Genomic DNA, 23462 nt, shown 5'->3' on the forward strand with positions numbered 1-23462 from the left:
TTTCAAACAACTGTTTTCAAAGTTTGTTCATATTGTAGCATTTATCAATACTTCATTCATATTTGTTGATGAACAATTATTCCATTGTATGGATATAGATAATTTGATTTACCCATTTGTTTATTATAGGAAATTTAGGTTGCTTCTACCTTTTGGTTACTATGAATAATACTATTGTTAACTTTGTGGTAGTTTTTGTGTAGATATATGTTTTCATTTCATTTGAGTGTCTATTAGGAGTAGAATTTCTGGGTCACGTAGTAATTTTAATTTTTTGTGAAACTATTTGGCTTTTCCAAAGTGGTTGCTCTATTTTACATTTCTATCAGAAATATAATCTGGATCTGTACATTCTCACCAACACTTGTTCTTACCTTCATTATAGCTATCATGGTAGATATGAAGTGGTATCTCATTTGATTTGCACTTTCCTGATGGCTGGTGATGTTGAACACTTTTTTATGTTCTTATTTATTATTAATATATCTTCTTTGGAGAAATGTCTACCCAAATCTTTTGCCCATTTTAAATGGTGTTGTCATTTTATTATTCAGTTTTATGAATTCTTTATATATTTTGAATATAAATCCCTTATGAAATATATAATTTGCAATACTTTTTCCCCATTCTCCATGTTATAATATGTATATTCTGAGATGTCCTTTACTTTCTTAATAACATCTATAGTTTTAGCTCTTTCATTTACACCTGCAATCCAATTTGAGTTAATTTTTCTGTCTAGTTTCATTTTTTTGCACAGGGATACCCAGTTTCAGATATTCAAGGTATAGGGAATATCTTTTGGATTAGAGCATGTGCTATTCCGAGTTGTTAGACTAAGTCATAAATATATGTAATATATTAGAAACATACTGTTTACCTCCTAGCATCTTTGGAACTTACGGGAGTTATTATGAATCCTGAAAAACAAACAAACAAAAAAGGTAATTCCTAAAGTACTTACTAAGTGTGCAGGTACTGTAAGTACTGGGCTACAAAGATGCATAGAACATAGATTTTGCTTTTCAATGTGATTAAAAAGTTGACAAAAAGAATAAGGTGCAGATTTTTGTGATTTGAACAAGATCCTGAGAAACAATCACAAACTGCTTTGATAAAGCAGGAATGAACATTAGATTGAATTTTGAAAAATGAGTAAAAGTATGCTAAAAGAATAAAGTACAGAGGAGCCACAGGTATGAAAGAAAGCATACTGCTGGGGAAATACAAGACTTAAGGCATCATCGTAGCACCGAGTAGATGGGAAATAAAATTGGAAAGGGGGGCGCTGGGGATGTGGCTCAAGTGGTAGCACACTCGCCTGGCATGCGTGCGGCCCGGTTCGTTCCTCAGCACCACATACCAACAAAGATGTTGTGTATGAAACTATTTGGCTTTTCCAAAGTGGTTGCTCTATTTTACATTTCTATCAGAAATATAATCTGGATCTGTACATTCTAAAAAAAATAAATATTAAAAAAAAAATTCCCTCCCTCCCTCCCTCCCTCCCTCCCTCCCTCCCTCCCTCCCTCCCTCCCTCCCCCTCTCTCTCTCTCTCTCTCTCTCTCTCTCTCTCTCTCTCTCCCTCCCTCTCTCCTCTCACTCTCTCTTTAAAAAAAAAAAAATTGGAAAGGGGTAGACTTTGTAGTTCTACCAGTATGAATACCTGGCTTTCTTGGAGGTACTTCTGATGAAACATTTTGTTTCTTGTTACACAAATGTTAATATTACATTTTAAATCCATAAAGTTAAATATTTGTTTTATGCATAATATATATGTTTAAATATAGGAATGCACAATTTAGAAATACAAATATGCATGTATGTACTCAAAAACTTTTTTTTTCTTGGTACTGAAGATTGCGCTCAGGGGCATTCAACTACTGAGGCACACCCTCAAGTCCTTTTTTTTTTGTATTTTATTTAGAGATAGGGTCTCGCTGAGTTTCTTAGGAACTCGCTAAGTTGCTGAGACTGGCTTTGAACTCTCTATCCTCCTACCACAGCCTCCCAAGCTGCTGTGATTATAGGTGTGCACCATTGCACCTGGCAACTCAAAAAATTTTACTGATAGAATACATGATTAAAAAACCTGAGAGGCCCTTATTGTAGGTTACACAAAACCATTGAGGTATTTTTTCCCATTTTTTTGGCACATTATAATTATACATAATAGTGGGATTCATCATTACATATTTGTACATGCACATAATTTAGTAATATAATTTAGTCAGTATCATTCCTCAGTATTTCCCCTTTCCCTCCTCTGCTTGCTCTCCTGGTTCCTTTTCTGGTCTTCCTTCAATTTTCATGAGATTTCCCAACTTTTCTTTTCCTTTTCCCCTCTGTAGCTTCTAAATTCAAGAGACAGCATATGACCTTTGATTTTCTGAGTTTAAAGCCATTGAAGTTATTTTAAGTGGAGGAAGAACAAAATCAGATTTGTATTTTAGGATGTTAACCATATGGAAGAGGATGGAAAGCTGGGAAACTAGTTCAGATATTGTGAACATTTCAACTAAGGCAGTGAGTGATCTTCCATCTTGCTGAGGTCTTGGTCCTGGTTTAGAATGTATCTGAGTTACCTAAAGTTTATTGAGTAGATTGACAGATAATTAAAGGACTGTTGGGGCCAAATTTTGATGGCATTTAATACTGTTGTTCTTTCATAATTGCCATTGTCTTCTTTATTTTCTTGTGGAAAAAGTATCTTTCTTTCCCTCTTAAATTTTTCTCAGATATTAAAATCTTTTTCCCCCTTTGTTCTTACCTCTTTTTAAAGCACTGTATTACTGATTTTTTTTGTTGGATTATGATTTATTTACACACAGTTAACTATACAGAACTCTGGTATATAGTTTGTCTGACAAAAGTATATACCATCCAAATCAAAATATTCCAGAAAGATTCCTTTTTTTTTCTCCAGTCTGAGGTTTCTATAGTTTAGATTTCTTTCACTGTATAGTAATTTTGCCTTTTGAGTTTTGTATATACTTTGTGTTGTTACATATATCAGTTCTTTTTATTTTATGAGTATTCTTTAAAATATTTACCCTTTCTCCTGTTGATATTTAAATTATGTCCATTTTGGACTATTATAAAGCTTTTGTGAATGATTTTGTGAGCTAATGCTTTGATAATTTTTTGATGTATTCTTAGGAGTAGAATTGCTAATTTGGGGGGTATTTACATGTTCAGTTTTATTAGAAACTGCCAAACTGTTTTCTAACATGATTTTATCATTTTATGATCCTAGCAATGTGAGATTTCAAGTTGCTCCACATTCTTTCTGACACTTGACATTGTCAGATTTTTATTTTAGTAATTCTTTTAGGTCTGAAATGCTGTCTCATTGTGGTTTAATTAGCATTTTACTGATGACTACTGATATTGAATAATCATATAGTAATTCATCATAGTTACTGTTTATGAGTCATTCATAGTTTCTTTTGCCAAGTGTCCCAAGTCTTTTGCTCATTTACAAAATCGAATTAGTTAATTTTTAGAATTATCCTCATATATCCTGCCTGTGAATCCCTTTTCAGATGTATGTATTTTGAGTTTTTTCTTCAGTCCATGGATTCTCCAATTTTAAGTGTCTTTTGATAAGCACAAGTTTTATTTTGATGAAATTCATTTTCTCAATTTTAAATTTCATTGTTGGTGCTTTTATTATACTATTAAAGGAATCTTTGTCTATCCAGAGATTCCCAGGATCCCAAGATATTCTGTGTTTTCTTTCCTGTGAATATCTAGTTACTCAAGAACCATTTGTTGAAAAGACCATCTTTCCCCTACTGAATTCCATGACACCTCTGTTGTAAAATCAAGTATAAGTATGGATGTATTTCTGGAATTGTTTTATTGATCCATTAGTCTGTACTTATTCCAGGAATGTACTGTCTTAATTACTGTAGCCAAATAAGTCTTAAAATTAGGTGGTATACTTATTTATCAAAATTTGCTCTTCTAGGTCCTTTGGATTTTCATATTAGTTGAAGAATCATTTTGTCAATTTCCACAAAATGTCTTCTGGAAATTTTAATTAGGATTATGTTGAATTTATAGATAAACTTCAGAAGTTGATCAGATAATGATCATATAAAAACTATAATGCTGTGGCTGGGGTTGTGGCTCAGCGGTGGAGCACTTGGCTTGCATGTGTGAGGCACTGGGTTCTATCCTTAGCACCACATAAATAAATAAATAGATAAATAAAGTAAAGGTATTGTGTTACGTACAACTAAAAATAATTTTAAAAAACTATAATAGTATAATAAACAAATGCTATCAGGTATAAGATTTTTATTAAGATGTGTTTTAATAATATGTAATTTTTCCTGATTTTTAAAATTTAATCATTTTCAGTTAAAAGTAACCAGTAGAAATTCTGCTGTTGGTAAAGAGATTCTTATTTGCATGTGAAGAGGGATGGAATTTACTGTGTGTTCATGATTTTTATATAGGGGATCACAAGAAAATTATTTGAGAGTTATAGTTTTTATATGTCACTTGATAGTTAATATCCAAGGAGACTTCTTTCTGTAGTTGATTTTTAAAATTAATTTCTTATGGTTGTACATGATGGTGAGATTCACTGTGGCATATTTATATAGGTATATAGGAAAGTTATGTCAGATTTATTTCATTGTTTTTCCTTTTCCTGTCCCTTCTTCCTTCCCTTCCTTTCTCTTGTCTACTCTACTAAACTTCTATCCACCTGCCGTTGGTTAGCTTCCACATATTAGCGAAAACATTCAACCTTTGGTTTTTTGGGGGGATTGACTTTATTTTCCTTAGCATGACAGTTTCCAGATCTATCCATTTACTGGCAAAAATCTTACGGCTTATTAATATTCCACTTTGTGTATATACATTTTCTTTATCCATTAAGCTGCTGAAGGGCACCTAGGTTGGCCGTAGGAGACTTTTAAAGAGCCATTGTAGTAAATCATGTTTTTTTTCATTACGTGGAGGGTAGTCATATGATGGAACTTTTAGATTAATAGATGGGAAAAGGAAAATCACTGTGGTGATTTAATAAATATAATAGAAACTATTGAATACTTTAAGGTGAATGTTTTCCTATTTTATTATTAAATACAGGGTATATTTACTTCTGGCACATGGGAAGAAAAATCAGATGAAATTTCCTTTGCTGACTTCAAGTTCTCAGTCACTCACCACTATCTTGTACAAGAATCTGTTGATAAAGAAGGAAAGGATGAAATATTAGAAGGTAAGTTTTTACAACATATTTTTAAAATCTTGACTTTTAAGACTGGTCATAATTTTGAATTATGAATTTAGTTCTCATAATTCAGCAATCTCCTTTCAAACAATTTACAATATGCGAAGTCATTTCACATTTGAATTGAGTATGAGGTACTGTATCTGAAGTAGAGAAAGAATTACAGTGCCATTCATCCTAAAATTAACTGAATTGGCACATATTTATTGAGTACCTAATATATGCTACCTTGTTGAACCCAAACTTAAATGAAATGTACATCCCAGAAGGGGAAATAAGATATTTAATTAATAGTAATAGGAGGTAGAAAGTGATAAATAACATCCCAGGGACAGAAAAAGGTCTGCTGAAGTTCAGAGAAGAAATGGTCATTTAATCAGGAGAGATCAGAGATAGGCAAGTAAGATGGGCTTTGAAAGATTACAAGAGGAATTTGTCTATTAGATAGTATTGTGTTTTGATTATATTCTGTATTTTAGAGTCAGACTGAGTGGATTAAAAGTCTTATTTTCGTAATTGCTAGTTCTTTGACCTTTCTAAACTTTGGTTACCTCATTTTTTTTCAATGAAGAAATACTATTAGAGGGTTAATGTGAAGATTTAATTTAATTTGAATCAGTGTTTCTGAGGTGAACAGTTGAATGGTATCATGGTATAAAAGAAGACGAATGAATTTGAATCGTTAAGACATTGTTGATTGTGTATGTACTATACAGTATTTTTATTTGGTTTTGATTGAAACTAGTACAGTGGTGGAAGTTACATATCTGTGCCTTTTCTTGTGTAGGAATAACATTATATTACCTTTTCTATTTTATTCTTAGAAATAGAACAATTAGATAGGGTCTGCATTTAGATTCAAAGAACATTGACCATATCACATATATGTAAGATAATTCCACAGCAAAATAAAATAATTAAACCAGAATATAAATATGAATGCTGTAGGAGTAAGGGAAGAGAAAAATGTTTGCAATTGGCAGGAGATCTGATAATAGCCATGAGATTTTTGGGTCCAGCATTCCATAGATTAATGAAAGAAACTGTTCAAGACAGAGAAATTTTAAGTGCTGTCAATTTGAGAAAAGATCATATATTAAAGGAGAAACTGTTAGAGGAAGAAGGCTTAGAATCAGTGTTTCTAGAACACCAAACAGATGAAGGGTACCATGATATAAGAGATGAATGAATTACAGTTAATTCATTCAAATAGATGGTTAAGGCATTATTGTTTGTGTGTTTTATACAGTTTTCTTTTTATTTGTGGTTGAAATTATAATAACGGTGGAAGTTACAAGCAAATCATCAGCTCTGTTAATTTAGAGATACATAGTTTAAAACTATGTTATCAGAGGTCGGAAGTTTTGAACACGTGATTTTTTTAAATTTTGTTTTTGTTTTGGAATTGCTTATTATTTTTAGTTAGGTATAATGTCAAGTCATTAATGCTATCCCATTCTTTTAGCAATTAGCAACATATAAATTTGCTAAATAAAGATACATAGCTATCCAACAAAAGGAAATATTTGTATGAACATAGGTATTTTTTGTTTTAAATTTATTCTATGAGTATAAATAATGATAATTGATGTATCTTATTATGAATTACAATTAAGCTGCTGGAAGATGAATATGTTAGGAGTGAGACACTGAGTAGAGGTTTTACAAAAGTATTAAGAGATCAGGGTGATAGAAAAGGCTGCCTGTAAGAGGTGATGTAGAGTTGACAGGTCTCTAAGTAGAATTTTGAAGAAAAGAGAGAAGGACACATCAGGAAGAACTACTAAAATAAGATTTTCTGGAATGGGTGAGGATTTAGAAGCAAAAATGAACAAACATAGGAATGACATATCTTTTTCTATGGGCTGGCTTTGTTTGATGGGGAGAGACAGATGGACAGACAGATTTTCCTCCCCTTAAATCTTAGAGCTAGCCTAGATATAAATCTTTGAGCCATTACAAAACTACACAGGCGAATAAGACATAGTTCCTAAAAAAAAAAAAAATCATAAAATCTGCCTTAACATGAACATCCTTTTTCATTATCAAATATTTTTATAGATGCTATTCCACAGTCTATGCAAGATTTGCTATGTATGAATAATGACTTTCCTCCAAGAGCACATTGCCTGGTAAGATGGTATGTATACATTTTATTCAGATGACTTTTAGTTTGTGTCAGGGAGACAATCAAGAATGCTCTCAGGTTCAGTGATTTGTTAAAGGTACTCACATGACTCAGCATCTAGTTGTACTTACAGCTGATTTATTACAGCAACAGGGTGCAGAGCAGAATCAGGAAGGGAAAAGACATGAGGCCAAGTCTAGTGGGAAGCTTTTAAGAGTCTTTTACTAATGGAGTCATACCGGTTATGCTCAATTCCTCAGCAACAAGCCATGATGATTCGTGATAAACATCTATCAGGGAAGCTTGTTAGAGGCTTAGCTTTCAAGATTTTAAATCAGAGACTGATCAGATTATATATACTCTATGGCTGGTATATATCAAAATTCTAGATTTCCTGAAGGAAAGCAGGTGTTGAGTATAAACCACATTGTTTGCATAAACAGTTCAAGCACAGTGAATGGTGAGAATCCTTCCCAAATCCAGATTCCTGGATTCTAGCCAAGAGCCAACCTTGTAAACAGGCTTGTCTAAGAATTGCAGTCATAGGCCTCCTGATAACTTTTCCCACACAATGTTTCAAAATCTAAGGTTGTTCCAGACTATGCTTCTAATGACTAACATAGAACCCCTAAATATCATAGAAAATTTAATGTGTATTGTTGGAAGTAAAATGTTGATTTCAAACAGTTATGTGATAAAATCAACATGTCTAAACTATAAATGTGATACATTAAGAGGCACATAATGTTTACAAGGTCTCATCTTTTTTATTAGTGAGTCTCTGAACTTTAATATGTTGGTGTTAAAATATATCACAAACCATCCCGAGTATGAATGTACAGTCAAGAAAGGAAATATCTAGTTGAAGAAAGTTTATATACTCACTTAAAAATTTTTCTGTTTGGTGTGAATCGATCTTTGGACTGTATGGATTGTTTTTTCTTTTAACTAAAGAGTAATTTCTAAGGGAAGGGAAAATTGTGTTTCTTTTTTTCTTTTCATTGTAATTATAGTAGGGAATATACTTTGTAACACATAAAAAAAGAAGAAAAAAGAAAACTATTTGTAAATGCATATAAACTGGATAATATTTCTGTTTTGGTACAATCTTTTATAATTATGACTTTAAACAACTAAAAGAAGGAAATTAATAAATACAATTAATTATCCATTTAATTTAATCCTTCTAGATTCTTTTCTGATATTCTAAAATGTGAGTATGTGCGTTTAACATGATTAAATATATCAGAAGACAGCAGGGGCTTTGTGCATATATGCACACATGCCTTTGTTCACCATTAATTGATCACTTACTGTTGGGCAGGTCTGAATTAGACAAACAAGTTTGATTTCTAGCTAAGATACTTACTGTCTTTGAGACCTTAGGACATTACTTAATTTCTCTTGACTTTGTTTTCACATTGTTAAAATCAGAATAATAAATAACATAGACCCTTTTGGGTAATTGTAAGCATTAAGATATAATTTCTGTTCAACATTTTTTTTTTTTCTATTTTGGTACCAGGGATTGAACTCAGAGGCACTCAACCACTGAGTCACATCCCCAGCCCTATTTTGTATTTTATTTAGAGATAGGGTCTCACTGAGTTGTTTAGCACCTTGGTTTTGTTGAGACTGACTTTGAACTCATGATCCTCCTTGCTTCAGCCTCCCAAGCTGCTGGGATTATAGGCGTGCACCACAGTGCCTGGCTCTGTTCAACTTTTTATTAGATATTTCCCAAAGCTGTTTTTTGATTCATTGTCCATGGTGAATGAATAAATGAAATCTTTCTGTGTATTAATGAAAACCACTTATTTCGTTCTTTAAAAAGAACTTTATAATTTTATTTTTTGATTAAATTTTGTTTTTTAAATTACAGAGAAACTGACCAGTGAATATTTCTCTGAATTTTAACATATATAAATTTTTTGGGGGGGAGAGGGGAGATATTGGGGATTGAACCTAGGGGCACTTAACTGCTGAGCCATATCCCCAGCCCTTTTTATTTATTATTTTGAGATGGAGTCTCATTAAGTTGTCGAGGCTGGCTTTGAATGTGTGATCCTCTTGCCTTGGCCTCCCCGAGTAGCTGGGATTACAGGTGTGTGCCATCACACTGGTTAGATTTTTTTTTTTTTAAGTACTACCACAACTAGAATCTAGAGCAGTTCTATAACCCTCTAAGAAACACCTCTTGTCTCTTAATATTCACACCTTCCACACATTCTTGTGATTCTTGGAATCACAGATCTGTTCTTGGTCACTGGACTTAAGTTTTTTCAAGAATGTCATATAAATGGAATATAAACTTTGTAGTGTACAAGCATTTGAGATTGACTTTTTTGACTTAACATGGTACCTCTGAGAGTCTTTTTGAAATTATTCTGTGTATCAGTAGTTTATTCCTTTTTATTGTTGAGTAGTATTTTATTGTAAGCATGTACAACAATTTGTTTATTCATTGGAAGATATTAGGATTGTTTGTAGAAGTTACAAGTATGAATAGAGCTGCTATAAACATTTGCATATAAGTTTTTGGGTATACAAATACACATTTCACTTGAGTAAACATCTAAGAGTAGAATTGCTAAGTCATATACTAAGTGTATGCTTAACTTTATAAGAAAATGCCAAACCAATTTCCAGACTACCTGTACCACTTTGCATTCCCATTAATGTATGAGAGTTACAATTGTTGTACATTAAGCGATGTTTAATATTGTCAGTGTTTTTATTTTAGCCAGTCTAATAGGTATGTAGTAGTTTCTCATTCTAATTTTAATTTTGAACACCACTCATATGTTTATTTTCCATCATATGTATACTGTATGATGAAGTGTCCAAGTCTTTTGCATGCTTTTTAATTGAATTATTTGTTTTCTTCCATATTTTTTCATTGGATTATTTGTTTTCTTACTGTGGAGTTTAGAAAGCTTTTTATATATTCTGGATATAAATCCTTTTTAAGAATGTGTGATTTGCAGGTATTCTGTCTGAGACCAAAGCTTATCTTTTCTGTTTCTCTCTTCTCTCTTTCTTGGGGGGCAGGGAAGATCTGAGATTAAACCTAGGGATGTTTACTGCTGAGCTATATCCCCCGTCTTTTTTCTTTTTTCTTTTGGGACAGGGTCTTAATGAATTGCTGAGACAGGATCTCACGAAGTTGCCCAGGCTAGCCCCAAACTTGTGATTCTTCCACCTCAGCTTACTGAGTATCTGGGATTACATATTTAAATCACTGGACCTAGCTGTTCCTTAGATTTGTTAAATATAGTAATTAAAAATTATTTTTGTATATAACGAGCTTTGCATTCTAAAGATAACTATTCATTGTATAATTTGTATTTGTGCATATGTATATGTATATGCATACACATATACACATACATAGCTGGATTAGATATGCTTGTATTTTGAGAATTTTGTGTCTGTGTTCATTAGGAATATTGATCTATTATATTCTTTTCTCATACTTTGCTTTTGTTATCAGAATATGCTGGCCTTACAATGTGAGTTGGAAAGTGTTCTGTTTTCTGAAAGAGATTGTATAAAATTGATTACACAAATCGTTTGTTAGGATTTGCCACTGAAAATAACTGATCCTGGAGTTCTCTCTTTTTTAGTTGTTGATGGACATCTATCTATCTATCTATCTATCTATCTATCTATCTATTTATTTATTTATTTATTTATTTATTTATTTATTTGTGGTGCTGAGAAATGAACCCAGTGCCTCACACATACCAGGCAAGTGCACTATCACTGAGCATCACCCCAGCCCCGAGTTCTCTTTTTATTGAGGCTTGAAGTAGAAATATTACTTCCAATGTTTCAAATACACCAATCTATCTGAGGGGCTATTCAAAACATTACAAGATTTATACTGATTTGAATTGGTGAGAAGTCTTGAATACATTGAAAAGATTCAGAAGGAAGTCAAGTGTGTTTAGGTCATAGTGGAGGGATTGTTGACTTATCTAAAAGATAGGCCTAACATCATTGCCACATAAGAGATTGTAGTCCTAGATGACAATATCTGACTGATATTATGCTTCTGGAAACATAGTTTTTATATTTATTATTAGGCTGGGGCATTCTTGGACATGACCTAGCCTGGATATGTGTTAGAGATCACTTTCTCTGGGATGGGTACACCTTATCAATTTCAGAGTTATAGATTCTCATTATGACTGCTGGGCTAAAAACATGGTATTCCCAGAAATAAGCAGACCTTTCTTCTTTCATTCTCAGTCCTCCTGTTCATCACATAACATAATCAGTTTTGTAGACACCTCTGTGAATCACAGAAACATTCAGCAGCTAAAAAGCTTATCTTATAAAAAATCCCAGTTCCCAGTCCCACTTCTTAGCTGTCATGCCCTATTTCCAGAGCTGATAATCCTGAGATTCTTCAGAGTCACCTTGTGTGCTTTCTTCTGCCATTTATTTCCTCCTTTGTTTCTGTCACCCAACAATCTCCTTTTTATCCTTTGAAGTTCAGCTGTGTGTTTTAAAAATATCATTATAGGTGATCAAGTATTTTTTTTGTGTGTTTTCAGGAAGAGAGTCATGTCAGTCTGCTATATTGCTGGAAGTTACTTCTAGATTTTTCTCATTTGATCTTTCATAAAGGTTAGAAAGTCAACAAGCAAGCATTTGAGCATAATTTGAAAATTAAGTGTATTAAAATTATATGTATTTCCTTTTTTTTTCCCCCCAGAGCTGGGGATTGAACTCAGGGCCTTGTGCAAGCAAGGCAAGCACTCTACCAACTGAGCTATATCCCCAGCCCATTTATTTCCTTTTATTATTTAATAAGCATTAAATAATAGAACATTAGTAGAGGTGATGATGCCTAAGTGAACTTAAAAACTTGCAAGTAGTTAGTAAGCCTGAGTACAGTAGTAAAGGGTTGAGAATAGCAAAAAATGAGAAGGACTTCACTGTACTTGAGTATTTTAGCCTCAATGTGAACTGACATGTTAAGAAGGTTTCATAATCTTCTCTTCTGTTTTATATATATATGTGTGTGTGTGTGTGTGTGTGTATATATATATGTGTGTGTGTGTATATATATATTTTTTATTGTACTTGTTAAAAATTCAGTTTTTAACATTTTCAAGGAAACAAATTGTATCATACTTCTTAACAACAGAAATTTTCACCTATAAACATTTTCTTTTAAAATTAATGCTAGTACTATAGTAACAACAGTAAAAATTTGAAAACTGTTATGGAATAGTTTTTATTTAAAAATACTAATGTATACCATGCATCTGTAGTTAGTATAGGTTGACTTTGTCAAAATGAGACAAAACTAATATTTAATGCATTTACAGTTTTCAAATTATCTTTTTTTTTTCCCCTCCCCAGTACAGGGGATTGAACATAGGTGGCACACATGCTAACCCAGTGTTCTTCCACTGAGGTACACCCCGTCTCAAATAAAGCTTAAAATAGAATTTTGACATTTATTTCAAATGCTTAGTTTTGGTAATTGAAATTTATGTATTGACCTGTACCTATTTTGATATCTTCTAGTTTCAGTTTTTGTATCCAGGATCTCCCATATTAGCTTTAAGTTCATTTAACTTTTTAAAAAAATATTTTCAGTTGTATGGACGCAATATCTTTAAATTTATTTATTTTTATCTGGTGCTGAGGATTGAACCCCATTCCTCACATGTGCCAGACAAGTGCTCTACCACTGAGCCACAACCTAACCCAGTTTATTTTAATGTTTTTTTTTTTTTGGTTGATGGACCTTTATTTTATTTGTATATGGTACTTAAAATCAAACCCAGTGCCCCATGCATGCTAGGCAAGCATGTCACCATTGAGCCACAACCCCAGCCCAGTTTGTTTAATTTTTTAAAGGACATTTGTTTAATGGGTATTTAAAAGATATGTGGGCATCATCAGTTAAGGAAATTGATCTTAATGATGTAATTTGTTGGATACTTCTCTCCATCTCTCTTTCAATACCTTTTAAAGGTTTGTTTCCTAAAGCTATCATGAAATTCATTTTCTTGATTGGTATTCCTAATGCTAAGTAAGTAGGCTTGGAAATAACACAGACTTTAGCTATAGCAGAAATTACTTATAAATGTAAATTTATAAGATTTCTTCTGAGGGAATATTTTAACAGGAAGTTGTGGTAGAACAATGAATTCTTCCTTCCCCACTACCAGACATGTCTGTACCCTAATGTAGGTTAAGTGGCATGAATATAGGTAAAGTGGCATGGATATAGGTTAAGTGGCAAGAAGGAATCAAGGGAGCAGATGGAATTAAGGTTGCTAACAACTGACTTTGAGATAGGAAGATTTATCATGGTTTATGAGAAGACCCAGTGTAGTCACAGAATTCTTAAAAATGGGAAAGGGGGCCACAGAATAGAGTCAGTATCAGAGTGATATGAGAACTCAGCCTGGTGTTGCTGGCTTTAGATAAAAGAAAAGAGTCAGTAGCCCAGAAATGAGAGTAATCTTTAAACCTGGGAAAGGTCAGAAAATCTATCCAGGTATCAGATATAACAGAGGTGGTATATTTGAAAGATTAACAGAAATTGTCCAGTCCAAAGAAAAAAGAGAAAAAAATATTAAGAGAAATGAATAGCATTTCAGAGATCTGTGGAGTCAGTGCGAAGTGTCCCAAAGCATACATGTAATAGGACCCCCAGGTAAAGAGAAAGAAAAGGAGAGATAAAGGAATGGATTCTTTTTTGTTGCCTTCAGAAAGAATAGTCTTTCCAACACTTTGATTTTGCCTGGTATATCCATGTCAGATTTCTTACCTGTACAACTGTAAGATAATAAATCTGTATTGTTTTAAGCTACCAAGGTTATGCCAATTTGTTATAGTAGCAATACAAACTAATACAGAAAGTAGAAGCATGAAAGCTGTAGATGTCTGGGGAGACTCTAATTAGAGTAGAAAACTACATTGAAGGATGGCTGGCTTTAACAAGAGTACAGATTTTATCTTCATTGCTTTGCCTTTTCAGCCTTGTCTTTGGACCTTCAGCTTCAGTCACACAAAGAAATAATAGCAACAACTAAAGAACAATCTACAATCTTGCAAACTGTATAGCTGAATACTTATAACTTTAAAAAAAATCATGTTTAGAGTTACCATTCTGAGGACTTCTAGTAATGGTGTCATGAAGTGGTTGGTTATTCTCTGAAAAAAAAAAAAAAAAGTGTAAAACTGGACAAAATTGTCCACCCCCTCCCCCCAAAACAAAAAAACCTCAACCATTACTGATCCCTTTTCCTGGGGCTGTTTCTGTCACTGTCTCCTCCTCTTTGTTATCCATATTAGTGAACTGTAGCTTTTTAGTGTGTGCTGTCCATGAAAACCACTGGCATTGTTGCAAGGTGGGCAGACTTGATTCTAACTGGGGAGCAAGAGACTTGTGACTTTGCCAACTAAAAATGGCCAACAGGGTTAGAACAAATGAAGAAGAGCTATACCTTTGCTAGGCGAAGTTTACAGTCGCAATTCAAGTGAAGTGGTGGATTAGTGACAAATTTAATGGGGAGATCCTATGTGAGAGCTGTAGAAGGGCTTAGATATACTTCTTCACATCTCTGAATGTCAGGGAAACTACATGTGTGCATCGAGCCCCAAGAAGACCGAGCATCAAAACTGATTGTGACTTTGAATGCATTCCTTAACCCACACTAGCAAAATGAGCTCAGGTGTTGTCCCAATTATTGGCTTACCACTAAGCTAGAAAAACAAGGGATAGTTCCCATGTAAGCATATAAAAATAAGAATAAAACAACTGAATAGAGAACTCGGAGGCTGTATCCTGTTGGGGAAGCAGTTTCTGCGTTCAGGTCCAGACAGGTTACTAAATACAAAGAAATTAAAACAAACAAACAACCTAACAACTTAAGAAATGTTAAATAGAACCTTATTTTGCGACAAAATGTTATCTCAGTGTATAGTTTTCAACTACAAATTACTAAATATGCAGTGAAACTGGAAAGAGTGACCCACAGTGGAAAAAGCAGTCAATAGAAACTGACTTTGGTGGGTTTTGGGAAACTCCCTGCCAGGAACTGCAAACCATCCTCCATAAGCAGAGAGAGAGCACAGACCGAAGAAAGAAGCAGACCAGTCTTATTCAAGGAAAAATTAATGAAGCAGACTTGGGTGGCAGCAAGAACAGGTACATCTCCCCACTTACAGTGCCCACCTGTCCAGTCTTCTATCCTGTGGGGGCAAAGTAAAGGAAAGGAAAAAATCACTGATGGTGTGTTAAACCATTTGGTTGCTGACTTGGTCTACTTATTCTCTGCATAAATAAAGAGATTGTGCTCCCTATAGTCTAATCAACATTCCTTAGGGGAAGGAGGGGTAATCTGGATAGCAGAAGTTATCTTGGTCCTTCCTTTGCTGCAGTCTTGCTGACAATTGATTTTAGCCTTGTAAGATCACTTTATGGTAACATACCTAGGATACATTTTCACAATAGTGGGCCAGTATACTAGATTTAGCAATAATTTTAAAGCATTTATGATAAGTACGTTCAAAATATTAAAGAAAAAAATACTCAAATAATTGAAAATGTACTAATAATGAGTCAAATAGGAATCCTTATTAAGTAGAAACTATAATAAAGAACCAAATGGAAGTTCTAGAATTGAAAAGTGTAAGTCCCTTAACATGTTCCCCAAACTTTGAACTTATTATTGTCTTTCTTTATTAGTATTTATGATTATTTTATTATTGCTACTTATAAGTATTTTATTATGTACATATTTGTGTGCATACATATATGCATGGATACACAATATATTTTTTAAGCTTATTTGGTTTTGAATTCTATATGAAGGGCAAAGGGTCATTACCATAAACATTTTCTGAGTAAAAAAATATTTTAAAAAAGTATAACTGAAATAAACTTTCATCAATTGAGCTGAAAAACAAATGAGATGGTAGGAGTGAGAAAAAGTTGGTAGACTTGAAAGATGAACAGAAATTATTCAATCCAAAAAGAAAGAAAAAAAAGTGTAGAGAAAAATGAACTTCAAAGATCTGTGGGTCAGAGTTAAGTGTCCCAAAGCATGCAAGTAATGAGAGTTCCAGAAGAAAAAGCAAATTAGAAGACATAATGGCTTCCCAGATTTGATGGAAAACATTCCTTGAGAAATCCAGAAATCTTAGTGAATCCTAAGTAGGATAACACGAAGAAAACTACACATAGGCACAGTATAGGCCCTGCTGAATCCCAAAGACAAAATTTTAAGCAGCAAGGGAAAAATTGTTACATCCAAAAGATAATACAACTGAGTTTCCATCAGAAACAATAGAGGCTAGAGGGTGTTGCAATATTCTGAGTATTGAAAGAAAAAATTGTCAACCAAGAATTCAACATACAGCAAAACACTTTTTCAAAAATAAAGATCCAATATTGATGTCATTAAACACTGCAAGAATTTATTCCAGGTAGACCTGCCTATAGGTGGTACTAAAGGGAAAAAGATGGTAACTTGAATCCACAGGAAGGAAAAGCATTGGAAATATGTACATTCAAAAGACATATTCTCTTAATTAAAAAAAAATAAGATTCCTTAAGCAATAATTATGGCACTGTATTTTTGGGTTTCTTACATATATATAACATGTAATGCATATGACAATATTAATATTACATGAGGAAAAAGGAGAGGAAATGTAGCTGTATTTTGTAAAATGATTGATTTTACCAGAATTAACCTGAACAGATTATGTTAAAGATGCATTTTGCAATATTTAAAGAACACTCAAGATGCAATTAAAAACAGGAATTGTTTACTGAATAACTCCAACTTCCCAGGAATTTTGTAGGCTCTAGGTATTTGTGTCTAAGAGACAGGTTTTTTTTAAAAAATTGCTTTTCACCACCATTTTTGTTGATAATAGTATTTATGCATATATTCTTTGTACTATTTGAAGAGACTTTGAATATATATCTAAAGTTGAAGGTTATAAAATGGTAGCATTCAAAGTAGGTAGTATGGTGCTATGATTTGCCTGTGTGAGATTAACAACACAGATGTCAATATTGGTTAATCTTTAGTTGTTGCTTTGGGTCTTTAGTGGAGCAGGAAAAATGCATTTTCAAACAACACCAAAAATGAATGGTTATTATCTTTCTTTGTTGAAGGATAGTATACTAAGGAATGTTTATACTTAAATTTAGTATACATGTATAATTTATTATATAAAACAGTTCATTTAAAAGTATCATAGTGAGATTTTTACTTGTGGGGATACATCTGAGCTCCTAATAAATTTGAATTGCTGGGCTAGTGCTATGGTTCAACTGTGTCCCCCAAAATTCATTTGTTGGAAACAATCCCCAAATTAATACATTGATCATTATTTGGAACTAGGGTCTTTGGGAAGTAATTAAGGTCAGATGAGATCATGAAAGTAGGGCTCCTATGGTGGCGTTAGTGGATTTATTAAAAGGAGAGACTTGGACTTAAATGCTCCCTCATTCTCATCATAGGTGATGCTCTCTTCCTGTTGTGGCATAGTGGTATACCCTTGCCAGATGCTGGCACCTTGATCTTGGAATTTACAGTATCCAGAATTGTGAGAAATAAATCTCTGTTCTTTATAAAGTATCAGTCTCAAGTATTCTAGTATTCTAGTGGACTTGGACAGAAAACTGGTTCTGGCGAAGTGGAACATTACTATAAAATATATCTGAAAATGTGGAAGTAATTTTGGAATTACATAATGGGTAGAAACTATAAGAATTTGGAGAAACAAGCTATAAAGCTTCTATTGTGGTGAACAGAATGTTAATGGATTCTGATGAGGACTCCAGAAAAGACTAGAGAAAGCCTGGAATTTCTTAGAGATTACTTATGTGGTCATGAACAGTGTTGATAAAAATAAGAACACAAAGGCCATCATGATGAGGCCTCATGGAAATTATGAAGAGGGATTAGAAACTGGAATAAAAACCATCCTTGTTATATAGTTGCAAATAAGTTTGCAGAATTATTTCTGTGCCCTAGTACATTATGGAAGGCATAATTTGTGACAAAGTAGTATATCTTGTAAAAGAAATTTCTAAGCAAAGCCAAGCTGCTGCCCAGCCTCTTTTAACTGCATAGAGTAAGATGGAGGATTTGTGTGTATGTGTGTGTGTATGTATGTGTGTATTTTAGTTTTCAGCTCCTTTGGATAGATACCAAAGAACATGATCATTTGGTAAGAATGTGTAGTTTTGTAAGAAATTGCCAAACTGTCTTCCAAAGTGGCTGTACCATTTCTACCAGCAGTGAGTGAGTTCCTTTTGCTCTACATGCTTACCAACATTTTGGTGGAATTTGGGAGTTCTGGATTCTGACCATTCTGATAGGTGTGTAATTGTTTCTCTAATTGCATTTTCCTCATAACATATGATGTAGAGCATCCTTTTATGTGCTTATTTGCTATCTATATATCTTCTTTGGGAGCTGCCTGTTTAGAGTCTTTGATCTATTTTTGGGGGAGGATACTAGGGATTTAACTGAGGGGTACTCAAACACTAAGCCACATCCCCAGCCCTATTTTATATTTTATTTAGAGACAAGGTCTTACTGAGTTTCTTAGTGCCTCACTCTTGCTGAGGCTGGCTTTGAACTTGCGATTCCTGCCTCAGCCTCCCAAGCTACTGGGATTACAGACATGCGCCACTGTGCCTGGCTTTTGATATATTTTTAAGTGAATTGTTTGTTTTTTACTAAAATTTTTTTAGTTGTAGATGAACAGAGTACCTTTATTTTATTTATTTACTTTTATGTGGTGCTAAGGATCAAACCCAGTGCTTCACATGTTCTAAATAAGTGCCTGCCACTGAGCTATAACCCCAGTTCTATATTCTTTTTTTAAAATACTTTTACCTGACAGTAGAATATATTTTGAAATATTATACAGACATAGAGTAAGTGTAATTTGTTTCAATTAGGATCTTATTGTGGTTGTACATTATGTGGATTTACATTGTTTGTGTATTTATATTTCAGGATAGGAAAGATTCTGATTCATGTCTTTCCTATTCCCATCCCCTTCCCCATCCCTTCCCTTCATTCCCCTTTGTTTAGTCCAGTGAACGTCTAATCTTCTCCTCCCTTGTGGGTTAGCATCCACATATCAGAACATTCTGCCTTTGATTTTGGGGGAGACTGGCTTATTTCAATTAGCATGATACTCTCCAGTTCCATCCATTTACCAGCAAATGCCATAATTTCATTCTTCTTTATGGCTGTAGTATTCCGTTGTGTATATGTATACCACATTTTCTTTTTGCTCATTCATCTGTTGAAGGGCACCTAGGTTGGTTCCATAGTTTGACTCTTGTGAATTGAGCTGCTATATTCTTAGTTTTAGTTTTAAAGAGGACCTTTTTAAAAATTTTTATAATTTGGACAACAGTTCTTTTCTGGTATGTCTTTTGCAAATATTTCCTCTCTGACTGTGGTTGCCTTTTCATTCTCTTAACAGTGTCTTCTGCAGAGCAGAATTTTTAATTTTCCTGAAGTCCATGTTATTGATTCTTTCATGGATTTTTGTCTTTAATATTGTGTCTGAAAAACCATTGACAAAGAAAGGTCATCTAGATTTTCTTTTGTTATCTTCTGGGAGTTTTATAGTTTTGTGTTGTGCTTTTTAGTCTATGATCCACTTTGAGTTAGTTTTTTTGTAGAATGTAAGTTCTACGTCCAGATTTATTGTTTTTTGCATGTGGATGCCCAATTGTTTCAGCACCCTTTGTTGAAAAGACTTATTTTTCTCCATTGTATTGCCTTTGTACTTTTGTCAAAAATTCATTAACAATTCTGTGAGTCTGTTTCTATCTCTGTGAACTAGATTCCTTTAGATACTTCATAAAATTAGAATCATACAATATTTGTCTTCTTTGAGACTGGCCTATTTCATTAACAAAATGTCTTCATGATTCTATTATGTTGTAGCATGTATCAGAATTTCATTCTGTTCTAAGGTTAAATAATATTCCATTGGGTGGATATATTACACTTTGTTTATCCATTCATTTGTTTATGGGCATTTGGGGCATTTCTGTTTTAGCTATTGTGAACAATCCAAGCATGAGAGTGTCTGCTTTTGATTCTTTTGAATATATACCCAGAAGTGGAATTGTTAGAATAAATGATAATTCATGTTTAATTTTTAAAATAAGCTGTCATATTGTTTTCCACAGCTGTTGTACCATTTTATATTTCTACTAACAAAGTGCAAGTTACATTTTGCCAGTTCTCTTTATCATTGTCAACACTTGTTTTCTGGGTTTTTGTTGTTGTTGTTGTTGTTGTTGTTGTTACTATAGTCATCCTAATATATGTGAAGTGGTATCTTACAATGGCTTTGATTTGCATTCCCCCTAGTGATTAGTGACGTTGAACATGTTTTCATGTGCTTATTTGCCATTTTTTTTTATCTTCCTTGGAATAATGTCTATTCTAGTCCTTTGTCCATTTTAAAATCTTGCTGTTTGCTTTTTGTTAAGGGCTTTGCTTTCTTTTTTAAAAAACACCTCTACTAATGTTTGTTGATTTGATGCAAGTATACTCTTAGATCTCAAGTAGATAGACCTATGAATGAAAATTAATCAATTGCTTACCTTGACACTTTAAAGACCATAATAATAGGAAAAAGATACTAAGATTCAGAGAAGGGAGTACACATAATAAGGATGAGAGGGTAGTATTTGAGAAAAATCTTTTAAAAAGGATTTGGATTTGGATATTCAGTGGTGACAATAGAGTGTGTGTGTGGCGGGGGCGGGGCAGGGGGGCCTTACAAACAGAGGAAACAAGCACAGGGAGTAGAAGGCATATTTCAAAAAAAAAAAGTTCAGTTTGGATAGCAACAGTAATAACTGTTTGGCAGTATCGATCAATGTTAAAGATGCAAATGTTCTTATATCCATCAACTTTCCATACAGATATATTTGTGGAAATAATCCACTGCATTGTTATTGCAACAGCATAAAAATAGAAATAAAGTACTAATGAAGAAGGGATTGGTTTCTTTATGAAAAGAAGGTACAGGGCCTGGAGTTGTAGCTCAGTGGTAGAGTGCTTGCCTGGCACTTATGAGGCACTGGGTTCAATCCTTAGTACCACATAAAAATAAAAAGTAAATAAAATAAAGGAATTGAGTCCATCTACAACTAAAAAAAAATTTAAAAAGAAGATACAGATGTATGTATAGTATGATCTTACTTGGAAACAGGATGGTTGTGGGCAGATGGACTATTTCTGGAAGAATGCCAATAAACTATTGATAGTGGTTTCACACTAGTGTTGGGATGGCATGTTTTCCTCCAAGGACATTTGAAGAAATGAAAACTATTTTTAAAGACCCATAGAGCTTATAATTCACAGCTCTGGGTTCTTTCAGTTATTTATTGCTGCCTCTACATAATTTTGATGTCAGGGGTAGGAGGATGGAGGTGAACTGAGAAGATGAAAATATGTTTTTTCATCTGTATTAGTCCATTTTTCTTTACTATAATAAACACTTGAGCTAGATACTTATAAAGAGGTTTGTTTAGCTCCTGGGTCTGGGGATTGAAAGTCCAAGCAGCATAATGCCAGTTCAATGAGAGTTCCCTAGACCATATCACCTTACAGTAGATGGTACTACAATGGTAGGAGCACATGTGAGAGGGAAAGATCACACGGAGAGACAGGAAGCAGAGTAGGAAAGAGGGACCAATTTGGAATCTTCCAGTAGGCCCTACTTCATAAAGGTCCTATCACCTTTCAACAGTATCACATTGTGAACCAAGCTCCTGACATAAGAATCCTCAGGGATACCCTCAAATTATCTGAAAACCATAGTATTATCTAGTAGATTATGAATTAGACTTTAAAAATGTTGATTTACTGCCCTTTGGAGTATTTCTAAAGGAAAATATTCATTAAAATAAGCCTTTATAACTACATGTCCAGAGATTAAAATAAACCAGGCAAACAAATAATGAATTTCTTAAATTTATTTAAAAAATGATAAAACATTGAGGAATGGCTAGGAGATGAATTTTCAGTAGGCAAAACCAGTCACTAACTTGACCTTACATTTTTTTTTAAAAAAGTGTAACAGTAAATTTGTGGTTTTAAATGACTTGGCAACTAAGATGTTTTTGTTAATTTGGATGCCATAGCAAGAATAAGCTGTTTTCTGATAATTTTGTGACTCCTGGGAAATATGTGTTACCAAGTAAAAGAATACAAGAATTAGGATGCTTGGTAACTGTGTTCTCATTTTTAGACAGCACATGTACATCATAGCTGATAATTATTTTCTTTCCACATTGATGGACACAGTTGTCAGTTATTTAAAGCAAGATTTCATTGCTTGCTTTCTTCTTTTATGTTGTAAACTAAGACAAAAATGTTATTTAATGATCTTTGTGATTCTAGCAAATTGCTTCTAATTTGTAAAAATATAGGATTAGTAGATAGATGATGAAAGTGCTTCTTAAAGAAAATTCAGATTCAATTGCCCCGGGTGGGTGGGTAGAAGTGAGGTGGGTAGCTTTAGTACAAATCTGACTTCAGTTCCCTATAGGGAGAATTTTGTATGTTTTTCAGTTAATAGATTTTTGTATTTTGAAATTTTCTACTTAATGCAGTGTTTGTTTCTTTGAGGTATGGCCTACGTGAGTTTGTGGTGATTGCTCCTGCTGCACACAGTGATGCAGTTCTCAGTGAATCTAAGTGCAACCTTCTTCTGAGTTCTGTTTCTATTGCTTTGGGAAACACTGGCTGGTAGGTGAACATTTTGATAAACCTAGACAATAAGCTAAAAACTATTTTTAGTGATAATTTATGAAGATAAATGACTAAATGATACTTTTTTTATTAAAAATAGAAAACTAGTATATATACTTACATATTGTTTTAATGGAATTTGGTATATAAGGACAGAATTAATAAGACCTTCTTAAAGTTCATTTCTAAAGGGAATTATATTAAAGTATTCAACACATACTTGAAATGAAGAATAAATTATGTTAGTTTTTTGCTTTGCTTTCACAAATTTAGTTTATTAAATTGTACT

At 33.3% G+C, this 23462-nt stretch overlaps 1 protein-coding gene across 6 annotated transcripts in view; it reads left to right on the forward strand.

Moving 5' to 3' along the window:
- The window catches only part of Rab3gap1 (RAB3 GTPase activating protein catalytic subunit 1), an 86115-nt gene that overhangs the window by 18083 nt on the left and 44570 nt on the right, over positions 1-23462 (forward strand). For 5 of the 6 annotated variants that reach the window (XM_078017303.1, XM_078017304.1, XM_021721377.3 and 2 more), the window contains exons 4-6: positions 5107-5239; positions 7313-7391; positions 23051-23170. In XM_078017303.1, the coding sequence (XP_077873429.1) occupies positions 5107-5239; positions 7313-7391; positions 23051-23170 (332 nt within the window). The remainder of the gene's footprint in view (positions 1-5106; positions 5240-7312; positions 7392-23050; positions 23171-23462) is intronic. The other variant, XM_078017305.1, reaches the window with a different exon arrangement.

The sequence above is a fragment of the Ictidomys tridecemlineatus genome, chromosome 7 (assembly GCF_052094955.1).
Source record: "Ictidomys tridecemlineatus isolate mIctTri1 chromosome 7, mIctTri1.hap1, whole genome shotgun sequence".
Classification (NCBI taxonomy): domain Eukaryota; kingdom Metazoa; phylum Chordata; class Mammalia; order Rodentia; family Sciuridae; genus Ictidomys; species Ictidomys tridecemlineatus.